This window comes from Pipistrellus kuhlii, unplaced genomic scaffold (genome assembly GCF_014108245.1).
Source record: "Pipistrellus kuhlii isolate mPipKuh1 unplaced genomic scaffold, mPipKuh1.p scaffold_m20_p_94, whole genome shotgun sequence".
Classification (NCBI taxonomy): domain Eukaryota; kingdom Metazoa; phylum Chordata; class Mammalia; order Chiroptera; family Vespertilionidae; genus Pipistrellus; species Pipistrellus kuhlii.
In genome coordinates this window covers 460481-485805 of record NW_023425600.1, presented here as the reverse complement: position 1 = coordinate 485805, position 25325 = coordinate 460481, and the positions used below count along the sequence as shown (strand labels likewise).

The 25325-nt window shown below is 46.3% G+C and overlaps 1 protein-coding gene and 1 pseudogene across 7 annotated transcripts in view; both read left to right on the top strand.

Annotated features, from left to right (window-relative positions):
* Positions 1-25325, top strand: part of NCAPG2 (non-SMC condensin II complex subunit G2) — a 66126-nt gene that overhangs the window by 20547 nt on the left and 20254 nt on the right. For 6 of the 7 annotated variants that reach the window (XM_045578271.1, XM_045578270.1, XM_045578273.1 and 3 more), the window contains 11 exons: positions 3332-3426; positions 5351-5420; positions 7698-7784; positions 12476-12571; positions 13164-13289; positions 15712-15891; positions 17034-17186; positions 18591-18813; positions 18987-19090; positions 22745-22918; positions 24732-24802. In XM_045578271.1, the coding sequence (XP_045434227.1) occupies positions 3332-3426; positions 5351-5420; positions 7698-7784; positions 12476-12571; positions 13164-13289; positions 15712-15891; positions 17034-17186; positions 18591-18813; positions 18987-19090; positions 22745-22918; positions 24732-24802 (1379 nt within the window). The remainder of the gene's footprint in view (positions 1-3331; positions 3427-5350; positions 5421-7697; positions 7785-12475; positions 12572-13163; positions 13290-15711; positions 15892-17033; positions 17187-18590; positions 18814-18986; positions 19091-22744; positions 22919-24731; positions 24803-25325) is intronic. The other variant, XM_045578269.1, reaches the window with a different exon arrangement.
* On the top strand, positions 842-3087 carry LOC118714024 (annotated as a pseudogene).

Sequence of the window (25325 nt, the reverse complement as noted above, 5' to 3'; positions counted from 1 at the left end):
GCGGCAGAGACAGGGTTGGACACTGCCTGCCCTTCGCTGCAGCGCACCGTCCCAGCCAGCCAGGTGCCAGGGCCGTGCGTGATTTACTGACCACACTGACCAAGATCTCCGGCTTCCGGGACGGAGGGGCTGTGTACAGATTCCTGTTTGCGCACTTCACGAGGGCGGGCCTTGTCAGACTCTCAGCCTGAGTGTTTCTGTGAAGCAGCAGGAGTGGCTGTGAGGCGCCGGCGGCCATGCTGCAGAACCTTCGCCGCATCGCAGGTGCTGAGCTTGCCCTCGCGGGAAGTGCTCTGATTGTGCTTATTGCTGTTAGGGCATCGCCATCCTGTGCCCAATCGCCAGGGCGGTTAGGAAGTTGGGGAGAGTAAAGAAGTTGAGAGTGGATTCAGATACATCAACTTTGTTTTCGTTGGCTTACACATAGCCGTCTAACTTACCTATGTATGTGGCATAGACACAGATACACCTGAGTGCTGCAACTCCTTTTTAAATATATTTTACTGATTTTTTACAGAGAAAGGGTGAGGGATAGAGATTTAGAAACATCGATGAGAGAGAGTCATTGATCTGCTGCCTCCTGCACACCCCCCATTGGGTGCCCGCAACCAAGGTACATGCCCTTGACCAGAATCGAACCTGGGACCCTTAACTCTGCAGGCCGATGCTCTATTCACTGAGCCAAACAGGTTAGGGCAGTGGTCGGCAAATCACAGCTCGCAAACCACATGAGGCTCTTGGCCCCTTGAGTGTGGCTCTTTCACAAAATACCACGGCCTGGGTGAGTCTATTTTGAAGAAGTGGCGTTAGAAGAAGTTTAAGTTTAAAAAATTTGGCGCTCTTTCCCTGCCGCCGTGGAGTTTCTCAGAGGTGGAGGCTTGGGTGTGTTTAAGATTCAGCTCCACCCATAACCCACCGCCATGGCCGAGGAAGGCTTTGCCGCTGGAGGGGTAATGGATGTGAACACTGCTTTGCAAGAGGTGCTGCAGACCGCCCGCATCCACGACGGCCTGCGCGGAGTTCGAGAAGCTGCCAAAGCCTAGACAAGGCCTTGCATCCAACTGCTGAGCCTGTGTAGATCAAGTTGGTGGAGGCTCTTTGTGCTGAACACCAAATCAGCCTCATTAAGGTTGACGACAAGAAACTAGGAATGGGAGGCCTCTAAAATCAACAGAGGGAAAACCTGGTAAGTGGTTGGCTGCAGATGTGGTTGTTAGGGACCATGGCAAAGAGTCTCAGGCAAAGGATGTTATCGAGGAGTACTTCAAATGCAAAAATGAACAAATAAACTTGGCTTTTGTTTGGAAAAAAAATTGGCTCTCAAAAGAAATTTCAATTGTACTGTTGATATTTGGCTCTGCTGACTAGTGAGTTTGTTGACCACTGGGTTAGGGCATCTGCTGCAACTCTTTAACTGACATGCTCTTTTGAATTTAAAATATCTAAACTTTGTTTCCTGAAAATCATTTGGTTAGGTCCGTTTTTAGTCATTCTGGGTAAACAAAACATTTTGTATTCTACTGACAAGTAAATGATAAATGACAAGTGTTTCAGTAAATACTTAAAAAAAAAACACCAAACAAACAAAAAAAACGAGCCGAAACCAGTGTGGCTCAGTGGTAGAGCGTCGGTCTGCGGACTGAAAGGTCCCAGGTTCGATTCCTGTCAAGGGCATGTATCTTGGTTGCGGGCACATCCCTGGTAGGGGTGTGCAAGAGCAGCTGGTCGATGTTTCTCATTGACGTTTTTAGCTCTCTATCTCCCTTCCTCTCTGTGAAAAATCAATAAAATATATTTAAAAAAACAAAAACGAGCATGTTGCATGCTTGGTTCCCCTGCCATGTGTGTGAAGGTGCCGCACTGCCGTAGTTTCCATAACTTCGTGCTGGGAGCACTGAGGGGTGCGGTTCCCCAGGGAGGTTCTTGGTGGGTGTGTCCTATGCACTCTACAGGGTGAATATTGCTGTGTAGGTTCATATGTATAACCTAGTTAACATGAATATAGTTAACACTTGTGCCAGGCCAGCACAGCCAAGGGTTCAGTGAGCCTGAGGGCGGCGGCGAAGGATTAAAGAAAAGGCAGACGAGGAGAATAAGCTGGGACTTGTTTGTGGCTTTGCCAACAAGTCAGTCCGAGGCTTAACCCTATAGCTGCTCCCTACAAACACTGACTGTGTGCTCATGCTTAGGGGTGCAAAGACTTGCTTGTGTTTAGAATGCAGCCTTTTGTGTGCCATCTAACTTGGGGGGGACTGTGTGTATTTGAAAATTCTAGCTTGGCGGCTACTTAGCCTCTTAAATTTACAAGTCCTCAGTTTCCTCATTTATTAAAGTTGAATTGGCTTGGCTGGTGTAGTTCAATGGTTGAGCATCGACCTATGAACCAGGAGGTTGTGGTTCAGTTTCCAGTTGGGGCACATGCCTGGGGTTACGAACTTGATCCCCAGTGTGGGGCGTGCAGGAGGTAGCCAGTCAATGATCTCTGTCATCATTGGGGGTTTTTTCTCTCTCTCCCTCTCCCTTCCTCTCTGAAATCAATAATATGTAAAAATAAATAAATAAATAAATAAAATAAAAAGATGAAATGATCTAATATTCAATTACATTACCACCCAAAATGTGATATTTTGAGCATTCTTTTACTTTAGGTAGTGGTTCTCAACCTTTCTAATGCCACGACCCTTTAATACAGCTCCTCATGTTGTGGTGACCCCCAACCATAAAGTTATTTTCATTGCTACTTCGTAACTATAATAATGTAAATATCTGTGTTTTCCAATGGTCTTAGGCAACACTGCTAGCAGTTCTCAACCTGGGTGTCGAGACCATCGGAACACAGATATTTACATTATGATTCAAAACAGTAGCAAAATTACAGTTATGAAGTAGCAACGAAAATAATTTTATGATTGGGGTCACCACAATAGGAGGAGCTATCAATATATGAAAGGTCACAGCATTAGGAAGGTTGAGAACCGCTGCTTAGGTTATGTGGACATCTGTGACAGCCAGGTGAAATGTGTGTGGACCGTTGAGCTTGCCTCAGAGCCCGGAATTACTGCCTGTCTGTCATTCTGCAGTGCGTGAGGAAGGAGCTCAGTGGTACTCTGCCAGCGCTGTACTTCAGGGCTCCCTCTGCCATTGCCACACTGGAGGGGCCGCTCTCTCAGCACAGCGCCCGTCTGGGTCTAAGTTCTAATTGCAGATGCTTGCTGGTTGGAAACAGCAAACTTAAGTGTTTATTAAATAGTCAAAGAATTGTTTTTTACTTGCAGGGAACTTTTTATGTGGTTTCAATTTTATCATTATCTCCCATTTTCTTAACTTGTAGGGAAGAAGATTTCTTAGTTCTCTCTTCAGTTGGAATTCAAATTTTATTAAAATGATCCATGGAACCATTAAAAATCAGTTACAGGGATTACAGAAGTAAGTATTAAAGGTAATATTTTGTGCTGTCTTAATCTGGTTTTGAGAATTTTGACCTGGGTTTTGAAAGTTATATTAATCTTTTGGAAGTTGTAGAAGTTACCTCTTATTTAATACTAGAGGCCCAAAGCCTGAAATTCGTGCAAGAGCAGGCCTTCCTTCCCCCAGCTGCCGGCACCTGCTTCCCTCTGGCACCCGGGGCCTCGGGCTTCCCTTGCAGCCCCGGCTTCATCCGGAAGGATGTCTGGTCTAATTAGCATATTACACTTTTATTATTATAGACTAGTGGCCTGGTGCGCGAAATTCGTGTACATTAAAAGGGAATTAATTAGAGGAAATGTTTTAATATTGCTATTTGCCCTTTCTCTGTAATAGAAGTGTCAGAGATGAAAGAAATTCAGTAAAATGTATATGAAAATTTCCCTCCTGTCAGAATCTGGGGCGCGCCATGGGAACCAGAGTCAAATCTCCCAGACCCAGACCCGGCCGGCCCTAACCCCATTGGGCTAGATCCAGACCCCACCAGCCCCAATCCCGTCAAGCCCCACTGGGTGGAGGGCACAGCCTGAGGTCCCCTGTCAAGACCCACCAGGCAGGGGGGTGCAGCCTCAGGTCCCCTGCCCTGGCATAGTGCCACGCAGCCTCAAGTCCCTGCTGATTGCTTGTTATGGGAACTCAGCCTCTGGTGTCAGTGCAGCCATCTTGTGTTATGGGATCCCTGCCTCTGCTGCACGCAGTGATCTTTGTTATGGTATGACGGTCAGTTTGTTTATTTCCTCTTTATTAGATAGGATGATCTATTTTGTTACTGGGTTGTATTTTCCCCTGTACAGGAAATTATTCCTTTTTAGTAATGACTTAAAATTAAGATGTTAATTTGTAGTAGTTCTTTATTTCTTTTTTTAAAATATATTTCATTGATCTTTTACAGAGAGAAAGGGAGAAGTAGAGAGAGTTAGAAACATTGATGAGAAAGAAACATAAATCAGCTGCCTCCCGCACACCCCCTACTGGGGATGTGCCCATAACCAAGGTACATGCCCTAGACCAGAATCAAACCTGTGACCCCTGAGTCCCGCAGGCTGACACTCCATCCACTGAGCCAAACCAATCAGGACTGTGGTAGTTCTTTAAATAGTCAAATTATTCCCCAGTTAAATCTCAGCCTCAGTCACAGTAAAGCCTGTCTCACTAGCACACCTGCTACCATTTGAACATCATGTCTGCTCTTCACGCACTGAGCACTGGGCCCTGTGCCGTAGGGGCGGAGCCCTGCAGGGAAAGTGCCAAGACATAACCAACCAGGCCCCGCCCCCCATCCGTGCTCACAGTGAGGGCTGTTGTCTGCGGCTGCAGGGCCATGTTGGAGCTGCTCTGTGCCTGCTGGAGCTGGAGCTTCGTCTGCGTTTGGGAACCAAACCCTCAGCCTCTAGAGGTGGCCTGCTGCCGCCTCCCCTCTGCCAGGCAGCAGTGTGGTGCCGGCCTGACCCTCGCTGCCGAGCTGCTGCTCCTCAGGACGCTTTGTTTCCTCATTTGCAGAATTATGGGTTGAACCAGTGGAGACCTAATTACTCTAAAGTCATTTCTGGTATTTTAAGGAATTAGTAGCCTACAAAGTTTTGAAATTTTTATTTCATTTTAAATTTTATTTAGACTTAGAAATTTAGTTTTAGGCTTCTGTTCCCATAGTTTCACAGAAAACAGTCAAGTTCTGGGGGAGCCTGGATTGAGAAGGAAGAAAATAGTTTGATAATAAACTCAAAACTGCTCTTCCTCTGCTTACTGCTCTGAGTAGCTAACAGCCCTCCACAGTTACCTCACAAAGCACGTCCGCGCTGCCGCTCTTCGGGGCTGGCAGAGTTCCCAAAGCGATGCACATCGAAAGTGTAATGCTTGGCATTAAAGTTTTTTCTTTTTAAAATAGATCCTTGATGGTACACATTGCAGAAGTCTATTTCAGAGCTTGGAGAAAGGCTTCCGGGAAGATATTGGAGGTATTGTTACATCATTAAATGTGAGCACTTTGTCATGTTCTCCGTGGAAGAGGGACTTGAAGCCTGTGCCAGAGGAATGATGGTCCTGTGCTGAGGCCTCTGTCCGTATTGAGAATTTGGGGACGTATTGGGTCAAACCAGATATTGCTACAATAAACTGCCCATTTCTGTTGGATAGTGCTGCGTGGGAACCTCAGCCACTTGTTTTAGTTGCTTTATTTTCCAGAATTTAAAGATACTCCTTTTGAATATGGCTGACTTTTGAAGACTGTATAATACCTATATTATGAAGGTATGATTATGATAATTCATAATCACAAGTATTCAAAAATGCCAGAAAGTATCTGTCTTATATCCTTTATATTTTTCTCATATTAGGTTCTCAAATGTGTTTCCCTCTGAGAGTAAAATTTTTGTTTTAAGTAAAAAAGGGATCTTTCCTTTTGAGGAGTGGGCCCTGAGTTAGTTGGGGGGGAGGGGTGAGGACGGTTTGCAGGCAGAGGGGAAGGGTGCCAGATGCTTGGAGTTGATTTCTGTCTCCTCTGCTCTCTGCCCGCTTATGCTCGGTTTATGTGACCAGGGTTTATCACCAACTTCTTTGAAAATACAAAAGATTATTAACTTCTGGAATAGTTTTATAGCATAATTGTTTGGGGCAAGGGCAAAACCGGGGCATTGTTATGCATTTTTTGCATTGTTTCATTACTGCATGAAACTTGTTCACAGGAAGGAATATTTACCCCCCTTTTCTCCATTAATGGTTTAAATAATGGTCGGCAAACTCATTATTCAACAGAGCCAAATATAACAGTAAAACAATTGAAATTTCTCTTGAGAGCCAAATTTTTAAAACTTAATCTTCTTCTAACGCCAATTCTTCAAAATAGGGTTATATGGTGCCATTGTTGCATGCAATAAAATTAACAATTCCTGAGGATTCTTGGAAATAATAAGCCATATTTACATTTCTCAGCTTTGTTTTAAAATTTTCTAACATTTCAATTTAAAAAATATATTTTATTGATTTTTTACAGAGAGGAAGGGAGAGAGAGAGGGCTAGAAATGTCGATGAGAGAGAAACATCGACCAGCTCCCTCTTGCACACCCCCCACCGGGGATGTGCCTGCAACCAATGTACATGCCCTTGACCGGAATCGAACCCGGGAACTTTCAGTCTGCAGACCGACGCTCTATCCACTGAGCCAAACCGGCTTCGGCATCATTTCCATTTTTTAATCGATTTTTTTACAGAGAGGTAGGGAGAGTGAGAGCAAAACATGGGTGTGAGGGAGAAACATAGATCAGTTGCCTCCTGTAAGCACCTGATGGGGTATTGAACCCACCACATGGTACATGCCCTGACTGGGAATCAAAACCACCACCTTCTGGTGTATGGGACAACATTCTAACCACGAGAACCACACTGGCCAGGACCCAAACATGTCTTTTTACAGTTTTTTCTTTTTGCTCCAGCAAGTCTCCCAATGGCATTTGCTGGTTGTATCATTTCACTCTGAGAGCATCAGCCCTCCCTCCTCTCCATCTGTTCCCTCCTGTGCCGCTGGCACATTGCGGAAGCCAGGTCATACCTGGTTGCTGGCTCTAAAGACACAGAGCCCAGGCGTGGGGCCAGGGATCTGTTGCATCACAAGTGGCAGTGAGTGGTTGCTTCCCACTGGCGGCTGAGATTTATTAGTGGCTGCAGGTGAGGAAAAGTTTCAAAGATGATGAAGGGGTTAGTACTAGCAGGAAGCTTCCCTTATATCTTTCCTGAAGCCATGGCCTCTGGAGGACTAGGGCTGCTCCTGGCATCTGGCCTTGCCTCAATCTCCCCACTAGGGGTCCTTGGTGTGCTGGCCTCCCAGGAGCTTCCCACAGCCCACCTAGTCCCCCGCTCCCTGAGAGACCTCTTTTCACTCCTTTTGGAATCCGTCAGCACCTTAGAGGTAGGTCAGTGTCGTTTTGGGAGGTCCTTGGAAAAAATCCAGCCCTCTGAGGTTATCAGGACGACTCAGATGAGGCTCCCAGCCTTACTCAGTCTCCGAGCGAGTCCTGCTGGCTTGAACTGCCATTCATCACAAGTTAGTATCTCATCAAATAAGACAGAGGAAAAATGAGGGAGAGGTGTCCACTTTAAAACACAGAAGCTCTGATGGAAGGATCCAGGTTCCTTCCTGGTGAGATGGAAGTTGGTGCTCACACTGCTGCTTCGCTGGTCCTGCTGTCTGTCTATGGAAACGCACACTCCATGTCACTGCATCCTGCTTGTTATTCCAGACGATCGAAAGTGACTGCATCCAGGACTTCATGTACCACGGGATTCACCTCCCGCGGAGGTCTCCAGTGCACGCCAGAGTGCGGGAGGTGAGTAGGCCCTGACTATCCAGTCTCGTCGCTTTCCTTTTTAGATAACTGTTTTTGTGAAGTTTAAAAACGGAGTTAAACCTTGGTGGCTATCAGTTCTAGGGAATTTTTCAGAACCTCGATATTGGTAACTGGCAGTTGTATCCTGCCGCCAAAGGTCAATTAGTGAAGCAAAGCAATACTGTTATTGCGTGTGTGTCGTTCCCCCCCACCCTCCAATCCCACGTCCCACGTGGTTCAGGGTTCAGGTTCAGGGTTCAGCCTTGAAAGAAGCCGCACACAAATGAAAGAGACTAGAAAATACGAATTTGGAAATATTGGGGGCCAGGCGGGAGCCCAGCTCAAGAGGAAGGACTCCACCCCACTCTGGCCTTGCTATCCCTTTTATTCAGTTTGTGGGATACACTCATAGCCCTTAGGCAGGCAATTCCAATAATAGCCAGTCAGCAAGGATTTCCATAAAACTAAAAGGTGGAAGATGCTTTAGCTACCATTGTCTCAAATAAACAGTGGGTGCTGCCAAGACCCTTGTGGCTCAGTGGATAGAGCGTCAGCCTGTGGACTGCAAGGTCCCAGGTTCGATTCCGGTCAAGGGCATGTACCTTGGTTGCGGGCACATCCCCAGTAGGGGGTGTGCAAGAGGCAGCTGATCGATGTCTCTCTCTCATCGATGTTTCTAACTCTCGATCCCTCTTCCTTCCTCTCTGTAAAAAATCAATAAAGTATATTTAAAAAAAACAAAACAAAAAAAAACAGTGGGTGCTTGGCTCTGACCTTTCAGAGCTTCAAGGTTGACCAGCCTTCCTGGTTTCTTGGCCACACCTCTCTGCTAGTGAAGGCAATCCGTGGCTTCCAACATGTTTTATGGTCAGAACTTAATTAAGCCACCTTAATTAAATTCTTTGATGTAAATATGTCCAGAATCATCACTTTCTATCCTCTGCTTTTTTATTTTCAGAACAGATGATAATTGAGGCTAATTTTATTATTTACTTTCATGTACTTTATATTTCCATTTTGGTATTCTGCAGACCATATGTGATAGTGTTTTGTTAGTTTCTCTTGGTAAGATTTTGTTTTTAAACATCTCAGAATTTAGATTTGAATTTTACCCTTATACTAGAGGCCTGGTGCATGAATTCGTGCACAGATGGGGTCCCCTGTCCTGGCTAGCAATTGGCGAGAGGTTGGTGGGCCGGCCCCAATCAGGGCTAATTGGGTGGCCTGCCGGGGGGATGGACTATGGGAGGTTGGCCTCTTTGGGAGCACACTGACCTCCCAGCAGGCGGGGGAGGGACTGACCTCCCAGCGGGCGGGGGAGGGACTGTGAGAGGATGGCTGTGGGGGCGCACTGACCACCCAGCAGGCGGGGGAGGGACTGTGAGAGGATGGCTGTGGGGGCGCACTGACCTCCCAGCAGGCGGGGGAGGGACTGTGAGAGGATGGCTGTGGGGGCGCACTGACCTCCCAGCGGGCGGGGGAGGGACTGTGAGAGGATGGCTGTGGGGGCGCACTGACCTCCCAGCGGGCGGGGGAGGGACTGTGAGAGGATGGCTGTGGGGGCACACTGACCTCCCAGCAGGCTGGGGAGGGACTGTGAGAGGATGGCTGTGGGGGCGCACTGACCTCCCAGCAGGCGGGGGAGGGACTGTGAGAGGATGGCTGTGGAGCGCACTGACCTCCCAGCAGGCGGGGGAGGGACTGTGAGAGGATGGCTGTGGAGCGCACTGACCTCCCAGCAGGCGGGGGAGGGACTGTGAGGATGGCTGTGGGGGTGCACTGACCTCCCAGCAGGCTGGGGAGGGACTGTGAGAGGATGGCTGTGGGGGCGCACTGACCACCACGGGAGTAACTCCTGCATTGAACATCTGCCCCCTGGTGGTCAGTGTGCATCATAGTGACTGGTCAACTGTTTTTTCCGTTGCTTGGGCTTTTATATATAAAGTCAATGGTGTGACTGAGTAAGGCTCGCTTGTCAGTGCGAGTCATACCGGTAGATGCCTGGTGATGGTCAAATTCTGGCAGGAGGGCCGAGTCCACTGTCATGTTGACCAGCTGTTGCGTTTGGCACCAAGTGTCAGGAAGCTAAGTGGACAAAGGCAGACTGTTTCCTTTGTGAATAGTGACACTGCAGTTGTTTGTAGAATGTCAGCATACTGATTATATAATGTTTGGGTAAGAAAACATTTCTTTATGTTATTGATGATTTAGTTTGAGTTACCCAATGATAAAGAGCCCAGAGATAACTCCCTCTTCACCCCCATCCCAGTGTGGTTCATTCAGTTGTGATCACGCATGCAGTTTGGTGTCTCAGGTTCTGTTTAGTCATAGGATTGGCATCATGTTGAACTACAGATTTGTGACATGGGTGCTTCACTCTTGGAACCAAATGACTAACGTGTGAAGATCCACGTCCTGCGTGGTTCAGGGTTCAGGCTCTGGAGAAGGGCTGTGCACAAATGACAGATGAGACAATAGATAATAATTTGGAAATGGCGGGGGGGGGGGGGGGGCAGGCGGGAGCCCAATGCCAGAAGAAGGACTCCGCTTGGGCTCCGGCCTGGCCATCCGTTTATTCAGTTGGGATGCTCCTGTAGCCCTCAGGCAGGCAGGCGGCAGCAACCAGCAGCTACTGAATCAGTAAGGATTTACATGACTGTCTGGTCGGGAAGTTGCTTCAGCTACCATTGTCTCAACTAAATGGTGCATAGCTCTGACCTCTGCCAGGGCTCAAGGGTCACCGGCATTCTGGGCTCCTTGTCCACACCTCTCTGCTGGTGAAGACAGTGAGCAGCTTCCCACACTAAAGACTTCTTTTCATATCTGTTTTTTCCGCTGTGGTCTCTGAGTAATTAAAATATTACGAGTGTAGATAACACTATTTGGTAAATTTATGGGAAAATGCACAGAAAGATTTATAAGGAAGAATATTAGATTTTCCTTTTCAAATGAAATACATTCCTAGACTCTTAAGTAATTGCTCTTGCTGCTTTATAACACATAGTTTCTTCTTAAAATTCTTTTTTGGATAAACACTATATATGATAAATTTATTGATATATTGGAAGAAGGTTTGGGAAATGCTTCAGAAGTCTTCAGAAAGTAAAAGTCACCATATTAATGATAGAAAATCTTCTAAAACTGCATATTAGCAGTGGTTGCTCAATTTTGAATATACTAACACCCACTGAATTGAACACTTTAAAAGAATGACTTTTTGTTATGTGAATTATTTCAATAAATCTGTTAAAAATGTTTCTATGAACAAGTATACCTTGATATTAAAGCTTGATAATATTGTATATAGAAAACAGACTATAGGATCATATCACTTAAGACATCAATAAAAATTCCTAAGTAGAGATGAATAAACAGAAAAATTAATCTTTTAAAAAGCAAATATGTTCTATTGATTTTTAAAAATATATATTTTTTATTGATTTTTTACAGAGAGGAAGGGAGAGAGAGAGCTAGAAACGCCGATGAAAGAGAAACATTGACCAGCTGCCTCTTGCACACCCCCTACCGGGGATGTGCCCACAACCAAGGTACATGCCCTTGACCGGAATCAAACCCGGGACCTTTCAGTCAGCAGACCGACTGAGCCAAACTGGTTTCGGCTGTTCTATTGATTTTTTAGAGAGGAAGGAGAGGGATAGTCAGAAACATTGATGGAAGAGAAACATTGATCAGCTGCCTCCTGCACACCTCCAGGGGATGTGCTTGCAGCCAAGGTACATGCCCTTGACCAGAATTGAACCTGGGACCTTTCAGTCTGCAAACCGATGCTCTCTCCAGTGAGCCAAACCAGTTAGGGTAGAAAAAATAACCTTAGGCTGAAGTTGTGTTAGGGCAAAGTTGACTCAAGTTCACTTAAAGCACAGGATATTTTATAGCCTATTTATTTTGTTTTCCACCTTTTACCTATATAATCTTAATCCCCTAGAGTTGTGAATTAAGGAAGTGAGGCAGACTTGATTGTTATTGGGCACAAGAGTCTGAAGACTGGCAGAAACACCCTGGCCAGGTGGCTCAGTTGGTTGGAGCGTCGTGCCTTACACCGCAGGTTTGATTTCCAGTTGGGGCACATGCCTAGGTTTTGGGTTTGATCCCTGGTTGAAGCATATACTGGGGCAGCTAATCCATGTTTTTTTCTCCCTTCTCTCTAAAATCAGTAAACATATCCTCGGGTGAGGACTTAAAAACAAAACTGGCCAGAAGATTCTGGCCGGGAAAGAAGGGAGCAGAAAAGAAAGGAAGGGACACTCAGGGCAGTCTTTGCTGGTTGTTCAGAAGCATTTGGTGTCTGAGCTAAGCTCCTGCTACACAGGCCCCCTCAGCAGCGACACTCAGAGGGACGGCGGGCCTGTGCTGACACTTGGGAATGGATGTCCAGCTCAGGCTCTTAGACCCAGCAGAGTTGTAGCCAGCTCTGGTGACGCTGTGGGGACCACGTGGCCTGACTCTTGGCTGTTTTTTCCGGAAGGTGATGCGGTTTGTGGCTGTTGGTGGGGCATTGCTCTGTCTGGTGCCATCGGTTTCCTTCACGTGGGTGCAGTCAGGGTGTCCACCTTGTCATCCTCAGGGAAGTCGTCAGATTGAAGGCACAACTCTCTTGGTTTTTCCAAACAGGATCTTAGCTTCTTGATACAAAATCACGTGACCTTTGTGTTCTGCTTTCTTGGCCCCAGGTGCTGAGTTACTTTCACCATCAGAAGAGAGTTCGGCAAGGCGTGGAGGAGATGCTCTACCGGCTGTACAAGCCCATCCTCTGGAGAGGCCTGAAGGTGCACGTGCCAGCTGTCTGGCGTGCTTAGACGCACTCGTTCCAAACTGCGGGAGGGCCGGAGAAGTAGGCCTGGGCTGGGAGCCTCGTGACACTTTGGATTGATGGTTTATTCTTTTATTAAAAGCATTTCTCAGGTCCATCAGACTGAGTGTGGGTTGGTTTAATGCTGACCACACAGTTGGGAGGAGAGGAGGAGCTGGGCTCAATAAACCAGCAAAGGTGGGGGGCTCTGCAGAGCTGGGCAGGGTGTCCTGGTTGCCCAAGACCCCCTGCCGAGACTGGGCACCAGGATGATGACACTAGGAGCCGTCAAGTCGACACAGGCTTTCAGCACAGACGTGCGGGGGGATGTGAGACACGTGTGTCTTAGTGACGGGGATGGGCTTCAGAAAAGGAAGCAGTCTTTCGGGGTCGGCGAGGAGCTGTGCATGGCTGAGCCTGCGGAAGGTCTCACAGTGCGGTTTTTAAATCGTCTTTAATTCGTGAGTCAGCCTGTGCTGAGATGTCAGGAATTTTACTCAGGGAACTCCACAGACACCTTGGGTGCCGCCCTCTGTTGGCCCTGACACACCCTTCCTTCATTATTCCAGGCCAGGAACTCAGAGGTTCGCTCCAATGCTGCACTGCTGTTCGTGGAAGCATTTCCTATTAGGGATCCAAACTTCAATGCTATTGAAATGGACAGTGAAATTCAGAAGCAGTTTGAAGAGCTCTATGTACGTATTCATGTAGTTGAGCTCCTTATCACTTCAGCTCTGTCTGGCCTGGTGTGCATCCCTTCGTTCCTGCATCTGCCTCTGCCCCTCCCCCCACGGCAGGCTTTCCAGATGTTGACGTTCTTCAAGGAAATCCACCCTCTCTTCGTTTTTGGTGGAATATTTATTTATTTATTTAAAAATATATTTTATTGATTTTTTTTACAGAGAGGAAGGGAGAGAGATAGAGAGCTAGAAACGTCGATGAGAGAGAAACATTGACCAGCTGCCTCCTGCACACCTCCTACCGGGGATGTGCCCGCAACCAATGTACATGCCCCTGACCGGAATCGAACCTGGGACCTTTCAGTCCGCAGACTGACGCTCTATCACTGAGCCAAACCGGTTTTGGCTCCTGTGGAACATTTAATTACTACTTCACATAATGTTCAGCCTTTTATGTGTCTTCTTGTCTCTCCAGCAGAGAAGTAGGTATCGTAGGGTTCAAACACCCCCAGGTTTGACTCTACCTGTGTAACGTTGGGTGACACTTTTCTGTTTTTACACCTGTGAACTGCGGGTGGGATACTGCCTACTGTAGAGTTGTATCTGGGGGTGTCTAAGGCAAACCAACAGGTAATACCTGTTGGGTGGTTTTTTCAGGTGACTTGGTTTTCAAATGAGGCCTTAGGATGGGAGGTGTGAGGAGGTGTGAGGTGTGACGGGAGGTGTGAGGTGTGACGGGAGGTGTGAAGGGAGGTGTGAGGTGTGAGGAGGTGTGACGTGTGATGTTGTTTCCTGGGCGCTGTGGCTCTTCCTCTCCTTGCTGGAAAGCGCCGCCCCTGCTCAGTTCCCACACTTCCGCACGCGCAGGCTCCTAACACAAGTAAAAACATTCGTTTCCTTGTTAGTAGAGGAAAATTATAGGCAGAAATAGGAAAAAATGCCATAATGATGGTGGTTGCTCATGACACTCTTAAATGCTTAATTTTGTTTGTTTTTTGGCTGATTGTCAAAAATCTCAGAAAGAAAATTGAAATTATAGCCCTAGATGGGTTGGCTCAGTGGATAGAGGTATGGCCTGCAGACTGAAGGGTCCCAGATTTAATTCCAATCAAGGGCACATGCCCAGGTTTCGGACTTGATTCCCAGTGATAGGCATGCAGGAGGGAGCTGGTCAAATGATTTTCTCATCATTGATCTTTCTCTCCCCCTCTCTCTTCCTCTCTGAAATAAATAAAAATATATTTTAAACAAAGTTGAAATTATAGTATGATGTCCCTCTCCAGAAATCTCTTCTCCCTCTCTCTCTCTCTCTCTCTTTCTCAATGTTTTTATTGATTTCAGAGAGGAAGGGAGGGAGAGAGAAACATTAACGATGAGGGAGAATCATTGGTTGGCTGCCTCCTGCAGGCCTGCAAACCAGGCACGTGCCCTTGACCAGGAAGTGACCCATGACCTGGTGCAGAGGTCGATGCTCAACTATTGACCCATGCCCGTTGGCTCTCTTTTTTTCTTCCTATTTTGTTGTTGAAGAAGCCAGGTTATTCTTTTGTTTCCCACAGTCGGGTTTACAGAACCATCCCTACAGTGCCCTTGCTCGTTCCTGTGACTTGGTAGTGAAGTTTAGAGTTGATGAGAGGGTGGTTTTGTGGGTTGTGTGGGTTGTGTTTGATTCTCCAGGTGCTGTCATGCATTTTCATCAGATACATAGGACCATTGTCATTGCAAGTATAATGACTTTATTTTGGATTCAGTGCATTTCAGTACTTCGAGAACGCAAGAGCGGTTTGCATAGGCAGTGTCTAATACAGTGTTTTTCAACCTTTTCTGGGCAAAGGCACACTTGTTTCATGAAAAAAATCACGAGGCACACCACCATTAGAAAATGTTAAAAAATTTAACTCTGTGCCTATATTGACTATATATAAAGTAATTCTCTTGAATAGGAATCAAATAAACACAAAGAAAGTATTTTTTTATTACTTTATTATGAAATATTAAGTAAACAAAATAGTGAAAAATTATAAAATTCTTGTCTTGTCTGCACCTACGGCACACCAGGCAACATCTCGCGGCACACTAGGAACAGCGGTTGAAAAACGCTGGTCTAATAGACTGGTACTCAGGACAGGGCCAGCAGCTCTGCTCAGTCCCCTGAACAGTGGATGTGGAACACTGGAACAGCCTTGGGGGCCTACGTTGGTCACGTCCTGTGGGTGGGATTATCCAATAAGGCACCATGAGGGTCTGGATGTCCTCTTGCAATACTCAGCTGTGGAAATGACACTTGACCAAAGATCATGGGTCTGCATGACCAATAGTTTTGTATCTTGGAACGTTGGATGAGTTGTGAGTGTCCTAGGTGCTTATGTGTAAAGCAGATGTGGATATAAAGGGAACTGATTTAAGATTTTTAAGCCGTTTTCCCTCCTACTTCTAGAGCCTTTTAGAAGATCCATATCCAATGGTCCGATCCGCAGGGATCCTTGGAGTTTGTAAGATAACTTCCAGATACTGGGAGATGATGCCTCCGACAATTCTCATTGACCTCCTCAAGAAAGTGACGGGGGATCTGGCGTTTGATGCAAGCTCAGCCGATGTGCGTTGTTCTGTCTTTAAGGTAAGATTTTAAGTTATATGAGCAATGTTTATTTATTGTAGGATAGTTAGTGAATACAGAGGAAACCATCTTAAAAATCACTCATAATATCACTATTGACATTTCTTAAAATATGTCCAAGATAAGGTTTTACCTACCAAATTAAAGTGTTTGCTACAAAAATTATCTACTTGAAATAGTCTTTCTTCAGTATATGTGTGGCGGGAGGTGTGAAGGGTGCACAACATTTTAGAATAGGACCTGTATGCACTTTAAAATTGTTAAGTTATACATTAAAATTGACCTTAAAAATTTTTTTATTGTGGGAAGTAATACATATGTCTTCTTTTCCCCCATTGACCTTTTCTAACCCCCTCCCCCTCTGCCCCAGGCCCTCACCACCCTATTATCTGTGTCCATGGGTTAGCATATATGGATGCAAGTTCTTTGATTCATCTATTCCCATCCACCCTCCCTGCTTTTTTGATATCTAGTATATACTTCTCATAAGAATCAACAAAACTACTCTTCCTCCATCATTAGTCTCAGTAGTTACTAGGATTCTCCATCTCATTTCATCTGTAGTCCCACTCATTTTTCTCCTACAATTCCTTCGAAGGAAAGCCCAGACATTGCATAATCTCATCTGTAAATATTTACGTATAACTTTGAAAATATAGATGACTTTTAAAATAAGAAATCCATTTTCCTAATAACTGGACAGAGAAGGTGGCAGGGGCATCAGTCTTCCGACAAGTCTGTGCCTAGACTGAGCTTGGACAGGTCACTTGGCCTCTCTGAGGAGCGTGGGTCCTGCAGGTGGAGTCAGGAGGTGCAGAAGGTGTGGGCCCTGGGCATGGACAAAGGTCTCTATAGTCTAAGCTTTGGACACCACTTGACCAGCCGTGGTGCTGTGTTTCTTTAACACGGGGGTTATTTTATAGCTGCTCTAATCTTGTTGGGAACAGTAAAATCGTAGAGGAATAGTTGTCAGCCTTGGAAACCACACTAATTCATTAAAAGTGTGTGTTAATGTGAAACCGTTTAAGTAAGTGTTATTTTCTACAGGTGTATTTATTTCACCAGTGGGCCTGGATGTTTTCTCACCTGAATCTTTTTAATTTATGTCCTAATTTGAATCTTGTCTTTCTCCTTTCTTGCAGTGTCTACCGATAATTTTGGATAACAAATTAAGCCACCCATTATTAGAACAGCTTTTGCCAGCCCTAAAATACAGTCTCCATGACAATTCGGAGAAAGTGAGAGTGGCTTTTGTGGAAATGCTCTTGAAAGTTAAAGCCGTAAGGGCTGCCAAGGTGGGGTAAATATGGTTTTTTAAATTTAAGACATGAAGTAAATAAGAACATTTGTTTTCCTCCACAAAAAGACGAAGCCCAGCTTTTGGCTAAATGTTAGTTTAAGGGTCTTCATTACTATTTGGTACTGTCTGTGAGTTTTTTCCTCCACACATGGTTCTGAAATGTATTTTGAAAAGGCTGTTTGCCTGGCACAGATTGGGGAGAGAGCTCGCACGTCACAAGGTCCGCTGCAAGGCCTGCCGTGCGCTCGTGCAGTGACATCACGCTGTGTGACCGTGAAAGGTAGTGAACTTACACAGAAATACCTCTAGGATCAGCGAGGACAAGCAAGTGTAGGCGCCAGCTGCATGAAATGGGGACACACAGCATTACAGCTGTGTTTGCTCAGATACGCATAAAACACCCGGGGGGAATCAGACGTCAGTGACTTGGGGGTCTTGGGATGAGGTCTGGAGATCACTCATCATTGCTTAGTGTGTGTATTGCCTTATGCTTTTCCAATTTTGACCTGAATATTTTTATGTTTTTAAAAAAGTATATTTTGTATGACCTGCATAGTAAGAATACCCATATCATCCCCAGTCTCACTACCTCGGTACTTGTGTTGCAAACCCGTTGACGTGTGGTCTGTTTCTGGACTTGCTCTGTGTAGCTTTGCTGTCCGTCCTGGGCCAGGGCCGCCCAGTATGCCTGGGTGCTGAGGGCCCCGAGTCTGGTGTATGAACCCCCAGCCTCCTCCCTTGGAGCCCTCTGGCTGCTTGGGGCCTTTGCATTTCCATAACAATTTTAGAAGCAGCATGTCAGTTTCAACAACAAAGCTGGGTGCAAGTTTGATTAGATTTGTTCTAACAGCCTGTTAAAACTAGATCCCAAGTCTGAAAGGGAAGTGCTTGGCTTAGTGTTGTTTGAGCTGCCAGTCTGCTCGCACAGGATGGTGGAGGCGATGGCTGGAGGAATGGAGAGGGCAGTTGTTTCTGCTTTACCAGGGAGTCTCCACGAGAACGGGCAGGACCAGTGAGACAGAAAGAAGGCCTGGGACCGGAGCGGGGGCTTTGTCTTAATGAGGTGCTTCTTTCATCTTGATCTTAGCTGGCTCTGTAGAGGGAAGGCAGAGAGTGGTTTAGTGGTGAGGTCTCTGCAAAGGTCTGTTCTTAAAAATCAAGGTCAGAGGTTAATGGGCCTGTGGAGAAGCAGCTAACAGGAATGGTGGCTGTCACCCAGTGGAACGGTGGGCAGCATGTTGCTGTCTGATATCGGTGGTGCTGGCATAGGCGCCAGGTCTCCTGCACCCGAGTTGGAGGAACGAGTGCTAGTTTCTTTTTTATTATACTCTGGAAATTTTGCTTAAAATGTTCAGATGACAGGAACCATTGACAGGCCTCTGCTTCCTGTTTCACACAGTTTTGGAAGATATGCCCCATGGAGCATATTTTGGTTCGTCTGGAATCAGATTCCAGGCCTGTGTGTCGGCGCCTGGTGAGCCTCATCTTTAACTCTTTCCTGCCCGTGAACCTGCCGGAGGAGGTGTGGTGTGAGCGCTGCGTCACGCTGCTGCAGATGAACCACGCTGCTGCCAGGAGGTTCTACCAGTACGCCCACGAGCACACCGCCTGCACCAACATAGGTATGCACGCCGCGCCGCTCAGGAGCCTCGCCTGTAAGCTCTGTGCTCGAATCATTGCTGAATGGTTTCCCTCGGGTGGCACTTGGAGTTGTTCGGGATTCTATTTTACTGTTAAGAGGTGGTTTTGTTGAAGAAACATGTGAATAAACTATTGGTTATCTTCAATATTGTAGCAAAGCTGATTCATGTGATTCGCCATTGCTTAAATGCCTGCATCCGGAAGGCAATCCGAGAGCGCCAGGAGGAGGACGAGGAGCGGGAGAAGGAGAACGTGAGTGTAAGTAGGACACGGGGGCCTCGAGCCCCGGGCCATGTTACCCCTCGTTTCCATGGGCTGTGATGTGAGTGTCCGGGCCAACACAGGCCAACACAATGGCTAGAGTTAGGAATCCAGGGCCAAAAGCCTTGATAAACAAACCATGCTACCCCTTTACCAGTCATCACCCAAGTCCTAACTTGTTTATGTTTCTCACTAATTAGCACCCAAACCTAAGTGTCTTTGTCCTGTCAGTTCTTTAAAAATATATTGTTTCTTTGTCTAAAAAGTATATAAAGCTGCTGGTTCGTCATTTTAGAGAGACTCTATTGTGCACACATATTAAATTAATCTGGTTTTAGATTAGTTTATTATTTGTCTAGAAGTGGAGGAATTCTTCCTGTCCCCAACTTTAGGAATATTTTGTCTGTTCTTTTAGTATTGATATTTCAACTAATTATTTGGAGGATCATAATGTTTTTGAAAGAATTGTTGTACATCCTTTGTAGTTCGTTGTGGAATTTATGTAGGAGTGAATACAGAGGAAATGTATTATTAGTATTATTAGTCCTAGATTTTCTTCGCCTTAAGCTTCTCTGTATATTTTTCTGTCTGGGGGTGGCGTACTGTATTTTAGTTAGGTGATGGAGCTCTTAACCTCTGCTGTAAGATTCTGCTGGAAACATCATGGGGTTGAATTTCTAGGTCTCAGATTTATTTAGAATTCTCTTGAAAAAGTAATTTATCAACAGTGACGTAGCCCTGACCAGTATGGCTCAGAAGGTTGCTGGTTTGACTCCTGGTCTGGGTACATGGCCTAGTTGTGGCTCAATCCCCAGAACAAGACGTGCAGGAGGCAGCAGCTGATTGATGTCTCTCACACGGATATCACTCTCTCTCTCTGTCTGTCTGTCTCTGTCTCTGTCTCTCTCTCTCATCAATTAAAAAATATTAAAAAAAAAAAATAGTTTATCTAAGAGGTTGTTTGGCTGCTATTTCTTCAGAGCAGAAGAGAATGTTAGGGCTTGTCGGCACTGTCTTAAGCTTGTAACCAAATGTGCGTCTCACAGATGTTAAAAGTAAAATCCTAGGGCAGTTTTGTGGTGCTTGTCTAGGTTAGGAAACTCGCCTTGGGAAGGAAGGTCTGTCTTGCCTCACGCCTGCCCTGGGTCCACTCTGACAGGGCTCAGGGCTCCGGTGTGGCTTTGCTTAGTCACTGGTCTCAGGCTCTCGAACCACAATGTCGAAGGAGAGTGCTGCTCACACATGTGCCCTTGGACTCAGGCCTGCGTGGCCCCTCCCCACCAGTCAGGGCCGGCAGAGGCGGGACAGAGAGAGGAGGGCATGGAGACCGTGCGGCTGCATTTCATCATAACAGCTGGTCCGAGGAGCGCTGCATCAGCTCACAGGCCTTTCAGCCTGGACTGGGAAACCCTCAGCCGAGCGCATTCAGAACTGGACCTGCTTTGAGTTCTTTTGGGATTTGAGTTCTCTTCAGGGCTTTGCCCTCCTACATGGATTGGGCGGGCAGGATTCCTCAGGAAAGTGATTCTATTGCTAATCTTCAGAAACCTTAGTTGAGAAGTTTCTGAACCCTATCTGCAGGGCGAGGAGCTGCCATGTGCGAGGTGGGCACTGCGAGGGGCGTGAGCAGGTGTGTGTTGCGGAGTACGCAGGGCCTCTGAGCCAGCCTCTCAGACTCGTGCTGATGGTGAGGATGGTTTTGCAAAGGAGCAAAAGCATATTTTATGAGGTGGTAATACGTAATAGTCGAGACTGCTATGTTTTTGTTTTTGTTTTTTTGTGTGTTTTTAAAAAATATATTTTATTTTTTTACAGATAGGAAGAGAGAGGGATAGAGAGTTAGAAACATCGATGAGAGAGAATCATTGACCAGCTGCCTCTTGCACACACCCTACCGGGGATGTGCCCGCAACCAAGGTACATGCCCTTGATCGGAATCGAACTTGGGACCTTTCAGTCTGCAGGCCTGCGCTCTATCCACTGAGCCAAACCGGTTTTTGGCAAGACTGCTATGGTTTTTAAATATTGAAGAAATCCTCCAGGCTCATTATTAAAAACTTAGACTTTAATGAGAGTTTGCATTTTGTAATATTTCAGGTCATTTTCTGTACCATTAGAAAACACAGGTCTAGAAATATGTAGTTCCACTGTGGACTATGCTAGAAAAGATACAATTTGTCATATATACGTCCACCTCCTCCTCCACCTCTAAAAATACAAGGCTGAAAACAAAGTTTTTAAAGTGCTCTTTTACTTTTCCTCTTTGCTGTCTACGAAAAATCAAAGCTATGTCTGCTAAAATATAAATTGGCTTCCTCTTTAATAGATCTCACTTGGGAACTTAGCACACTTGTAAGAAGTGATGGGTTCTGTGAGACACCCATGATAAGGCTGCAGAGCACTAAAACCTAGAATTAAACACAGGATGAAGTTTTGTTGATTTGTCATTTGTATTGTTCTCATAGTATGCTTTGGTAATTTCATTGCTTTTTAAATGTCACTGGCCATACCTCATTTGGAGTATTAAGTGCTCATTGAAAAGTGTAACTATATAGGAACTACCTTTGTCCTGTCTGTGTGCCCTCATTAATCAAGCTCACTTTCCGTCACTCTTCAGTGGAGAGCACAGAAGCATCAACACCTGCAGTGAGTCCGCCGTGGCCTCTCCAGCTGCTCCCCTTTCGGGACCTGGTGTGGCTGTTTCTGCAGGTTCTCCAGCTGTCTGCTGCAGCGCCTTAGGGCTCAGCCCGCGTGTCTGGCAGGGGCGCATGTGTGCCGCTTGAGGCGATGGCACGAGATAATTTACTAGAGCCTCTGTGGTTCAGGCCCACGGTCAGAGGATAAACAGCCGTTAGGGCTTGCTGCCGGCATACGTTGGGAAATGTCAATGCGTATATTAATTTAAACACAGCTGAGGAAACCCATGAGGAGCAGGGTCGGTGTTATAGTTACACACCAGTCTGGCATCGCACCTTCCAGAATGGGCGGCTAATCCCTGAGTTTTAGTGTAGTCACACACACAATCTATTCGTGTCAAGGTTTATGCTGAGAAGTGACATCCTTGAACAAATTAGAAGATACAGTAAAAGAAAAAGCATGCTTTTTTTAAAAAAAAATATATTTTTATTGATTTTTCACAGAGAGGAATGGAGAGGGATAGAGAGCCAGAAACATCGATGAGAGGGAATCATTGACCAACTGCCTCCTGCACACCCCGCACCGGGGATGTGCCCACAACCAATGTACATGCCCTTGACCGGAATCGAACCTGGGACCTTTCAGTCCACTGAGCCAAACCGGTTTCAGCGAAAAAGCATGTTTTTTACTAGTGTGTTATGTCCCTAGCTGATAGTAGGTTATAAATTTTGATTTTGAGGATTTATAATTCATGTATATTGTTTATTAAAAGGATATAGGGTTAATGTACAATAGAATGTGTTATTTCTTGGGTGGGCTTTTAAAAACCAATTCATTCTGAGAGATGCTCAAATACAGGATAAACTCCTTTTCAATAGTCATGAAAATAGACTGAGTATTCTTTACAGTTCTGCTTTCGTTCTAGAATTCTGAGGGGTACTTTTAAAGACAATGCTATTATTTTAGTAGTTGTTATGATTTGATTCTTTCACAATAAAATTATTTGCATCTTAGGTTCTGGATAAAACCCTGTCCGTTAGCGATGCTGCCTCCATGGCAGGTTTGCTAGAAATCATCGTGATTCTCTGGAAGAGCATTCACAGAAGCATGGAGAAGAACAAAGAGGCCAGACTCTACACCATCGACAAGTTCGCCTCTGTGCTCCCTGAGTACCTGAAGGTGTTCCAGGTGGGACTGCCGCTTGGAAGCAAGCGTATTGAGGTGACAGTGGAGCAGAATTAGCAGAAGTGCCCGTCACGTCTGCTTCGCCCTGGTGCCTCGTCTATAGCAGGAGGGGCTCAGCCAGCTCTTACCGGCTGGGTGGTGGCTGCTAGCCTTCTTGGGGGTGGAGGCCACATGCCTTTCCGCCTCATGTCCCCAGCACCGGGGGAATGTCGAGGGTAGGCACTGGATTCTTCTGTCTCTGCTGGCCTGTGGCACTGCTTCCGATTCCAGTGTGCTCTGCTGGGAGCTGAGAGGGAGTTTGTGAACATGAAGGGGTGGGAGCACCTAGGCTGTGGGCGGCTTTCAGCGTTTGGTGCCGCATGATTAGCAAATGTGTTTCTGAGATACTGGAGCTGTGTCTGTTATCAGGGCAAAGAGAACCAGGGTGTCACTATTTTTTTGTTTTAAATATGTTTTATTGATTTTTTACAGAGCGAAGGGAGAGAGAGAGAGAGCTAGAAACATCGATGAGAGAGAAACATCGCCCAGCTGCCTCCTGCACTCCCCCCCCCCCCACCGGGGATGTACCTGCAACCAAGGTACATGCCCTTCACCGGAATTGAACCTGGTCAACGCTCTATCCACTGAGCCAAACCGGTTTCGGCAGAGTGTCACTGTTCTGTTTGGATGAAGGAAATCTTCTCATTCCTTGACTTTTTAATTTACTTCTGAAGGAAGTTCATATTTCAAAAACAAATGAAAATAAGATTAATAGTTAAAAATGCAAATTATCCCCAATTATAAAGAGAGTATGGTTTGAGTGATGGAAGGTCATAGGTCTTGGGAACCCCATTCTCTTGGAAAATTTACTCTTGGCTCTTCTGTGAGCTGTGTTTCTGGACTGGCACGCCTCTGAGCTTCATTCTGCCTCCAAAAGGCAAACAGCCGAGGCGGCCAACTTACTAGCACATTTAGAGTTCAGGTAATTCCATTGACCTGAAAAACCAGCATTCTTCAGAATCTCAGAGGATTAACACAGATACCCATGGGACCCTGGATGAGGGGGCAGCAGTGTGGCTGGGGTACCTGGGGACCCAAGGAGGCAGTTAGTTAATTCCCTAGAGACCACGTGATTGCAGCAAGAGAGCTTCTCTACCTGCAGGAGCTCAGGGCCCGTGGCCACCTGTGGTGAGTGAGCCCTGCAGTGAGTGAGCGGGGTGTTTTGTGTTGTGTTCTGCTGCTGTAAGGCAGGTAGCGGCAGCGTAGCTGCAGTGTGAGGATTGGTGGTGCGGGCGCTGCAGAGTCTGGTGTGTTTGCTGCGCCAGCTCTTCCCACACTTTTCCCGCTACTGGTGTAGTCTGATGGGGAGGCATTGGGTGTTGGGAGGCAGCTCCAGCAAACTCTTCCACATTTCCCATCTTCCTACAGAGATTCTGGTTATTTCATTTAAAATTGTTCTCTAGTTTCATTATCTTGAGTTTTATGTTCAAGACACCAAGTGTATGCAGTTCATTACCCCCCCCCCCTTTTTTTTATCAGCAATGCTTTTACAGCAAAAAAATCTTGTTACTGATGTAACTCCAGGTTCTAGATTGTTGCCTGGTACACAGTAGGTGCTTAATAAATATCTGCAAAAAAAAAAGAATACACCACAGAGCTGCAAGTGTGTGCACTTTGAAAACAGCTGTCAAACGTGAGGCTTTCCAGGAGGCGCATGGCCAGGATTGCCTATGTAGTTTCTGCGGAGCCACTTTGAAAACAGAAAGCTAAGTGGGGAGTTTTCAGAGCACCGAGGTGTCTAAGTACCCTTTTGCTTTGTCTTCCTTTTTGCTTCTAGGATGACCGCTGCAAGATCCCTCTCTTCATGCTGATGTCCTTCATGCCGCCTTCCTCCGTGTCCGCCTTCAGGTACTCTGCTCGGGGCCGGGGCCGCAGTGAAGAGGGAGCCCACATTGCTGTGCTTGTTGTTTCTGACACTCAGCAGACTGCCCTCATCAGCTGTGACTTCTCAGATGCTGCTTCCCTCCCCCCTCCCTCCTCGCCGTGCGGGGGAGTAGGGTGCAGTTTCCCAGGGCTCTCGCGTTGCCCAGGAATCCCGTGGTGACTGCATGGAGCTGGAGCCCTCTGAGCCTCTGAGCCTGACATGCTGAGACGCCAGAGCTGTGCTGTTGGCCACAGCGGTGCCTCGGCCAGGGTGGCTGTGAGGTGATGGCCTCGGGCGCTGTGCTCTGCTGCAGACCCACGTGGCACGGTGACTCGGTGTGAGAGGGTGTAGTTTTCTTTCTTTATTATATCTTCAAATGATGTGGGGAGATTGGGTTAAATAAGATGAGTTATTGAAATTAATTTTACTGTTCCTCTTTTATTTTTAATGTGACTACAAAATTTAAATGACTGATGTGGGAGCCTGTTTTTGTGGCTCACGCTGAAT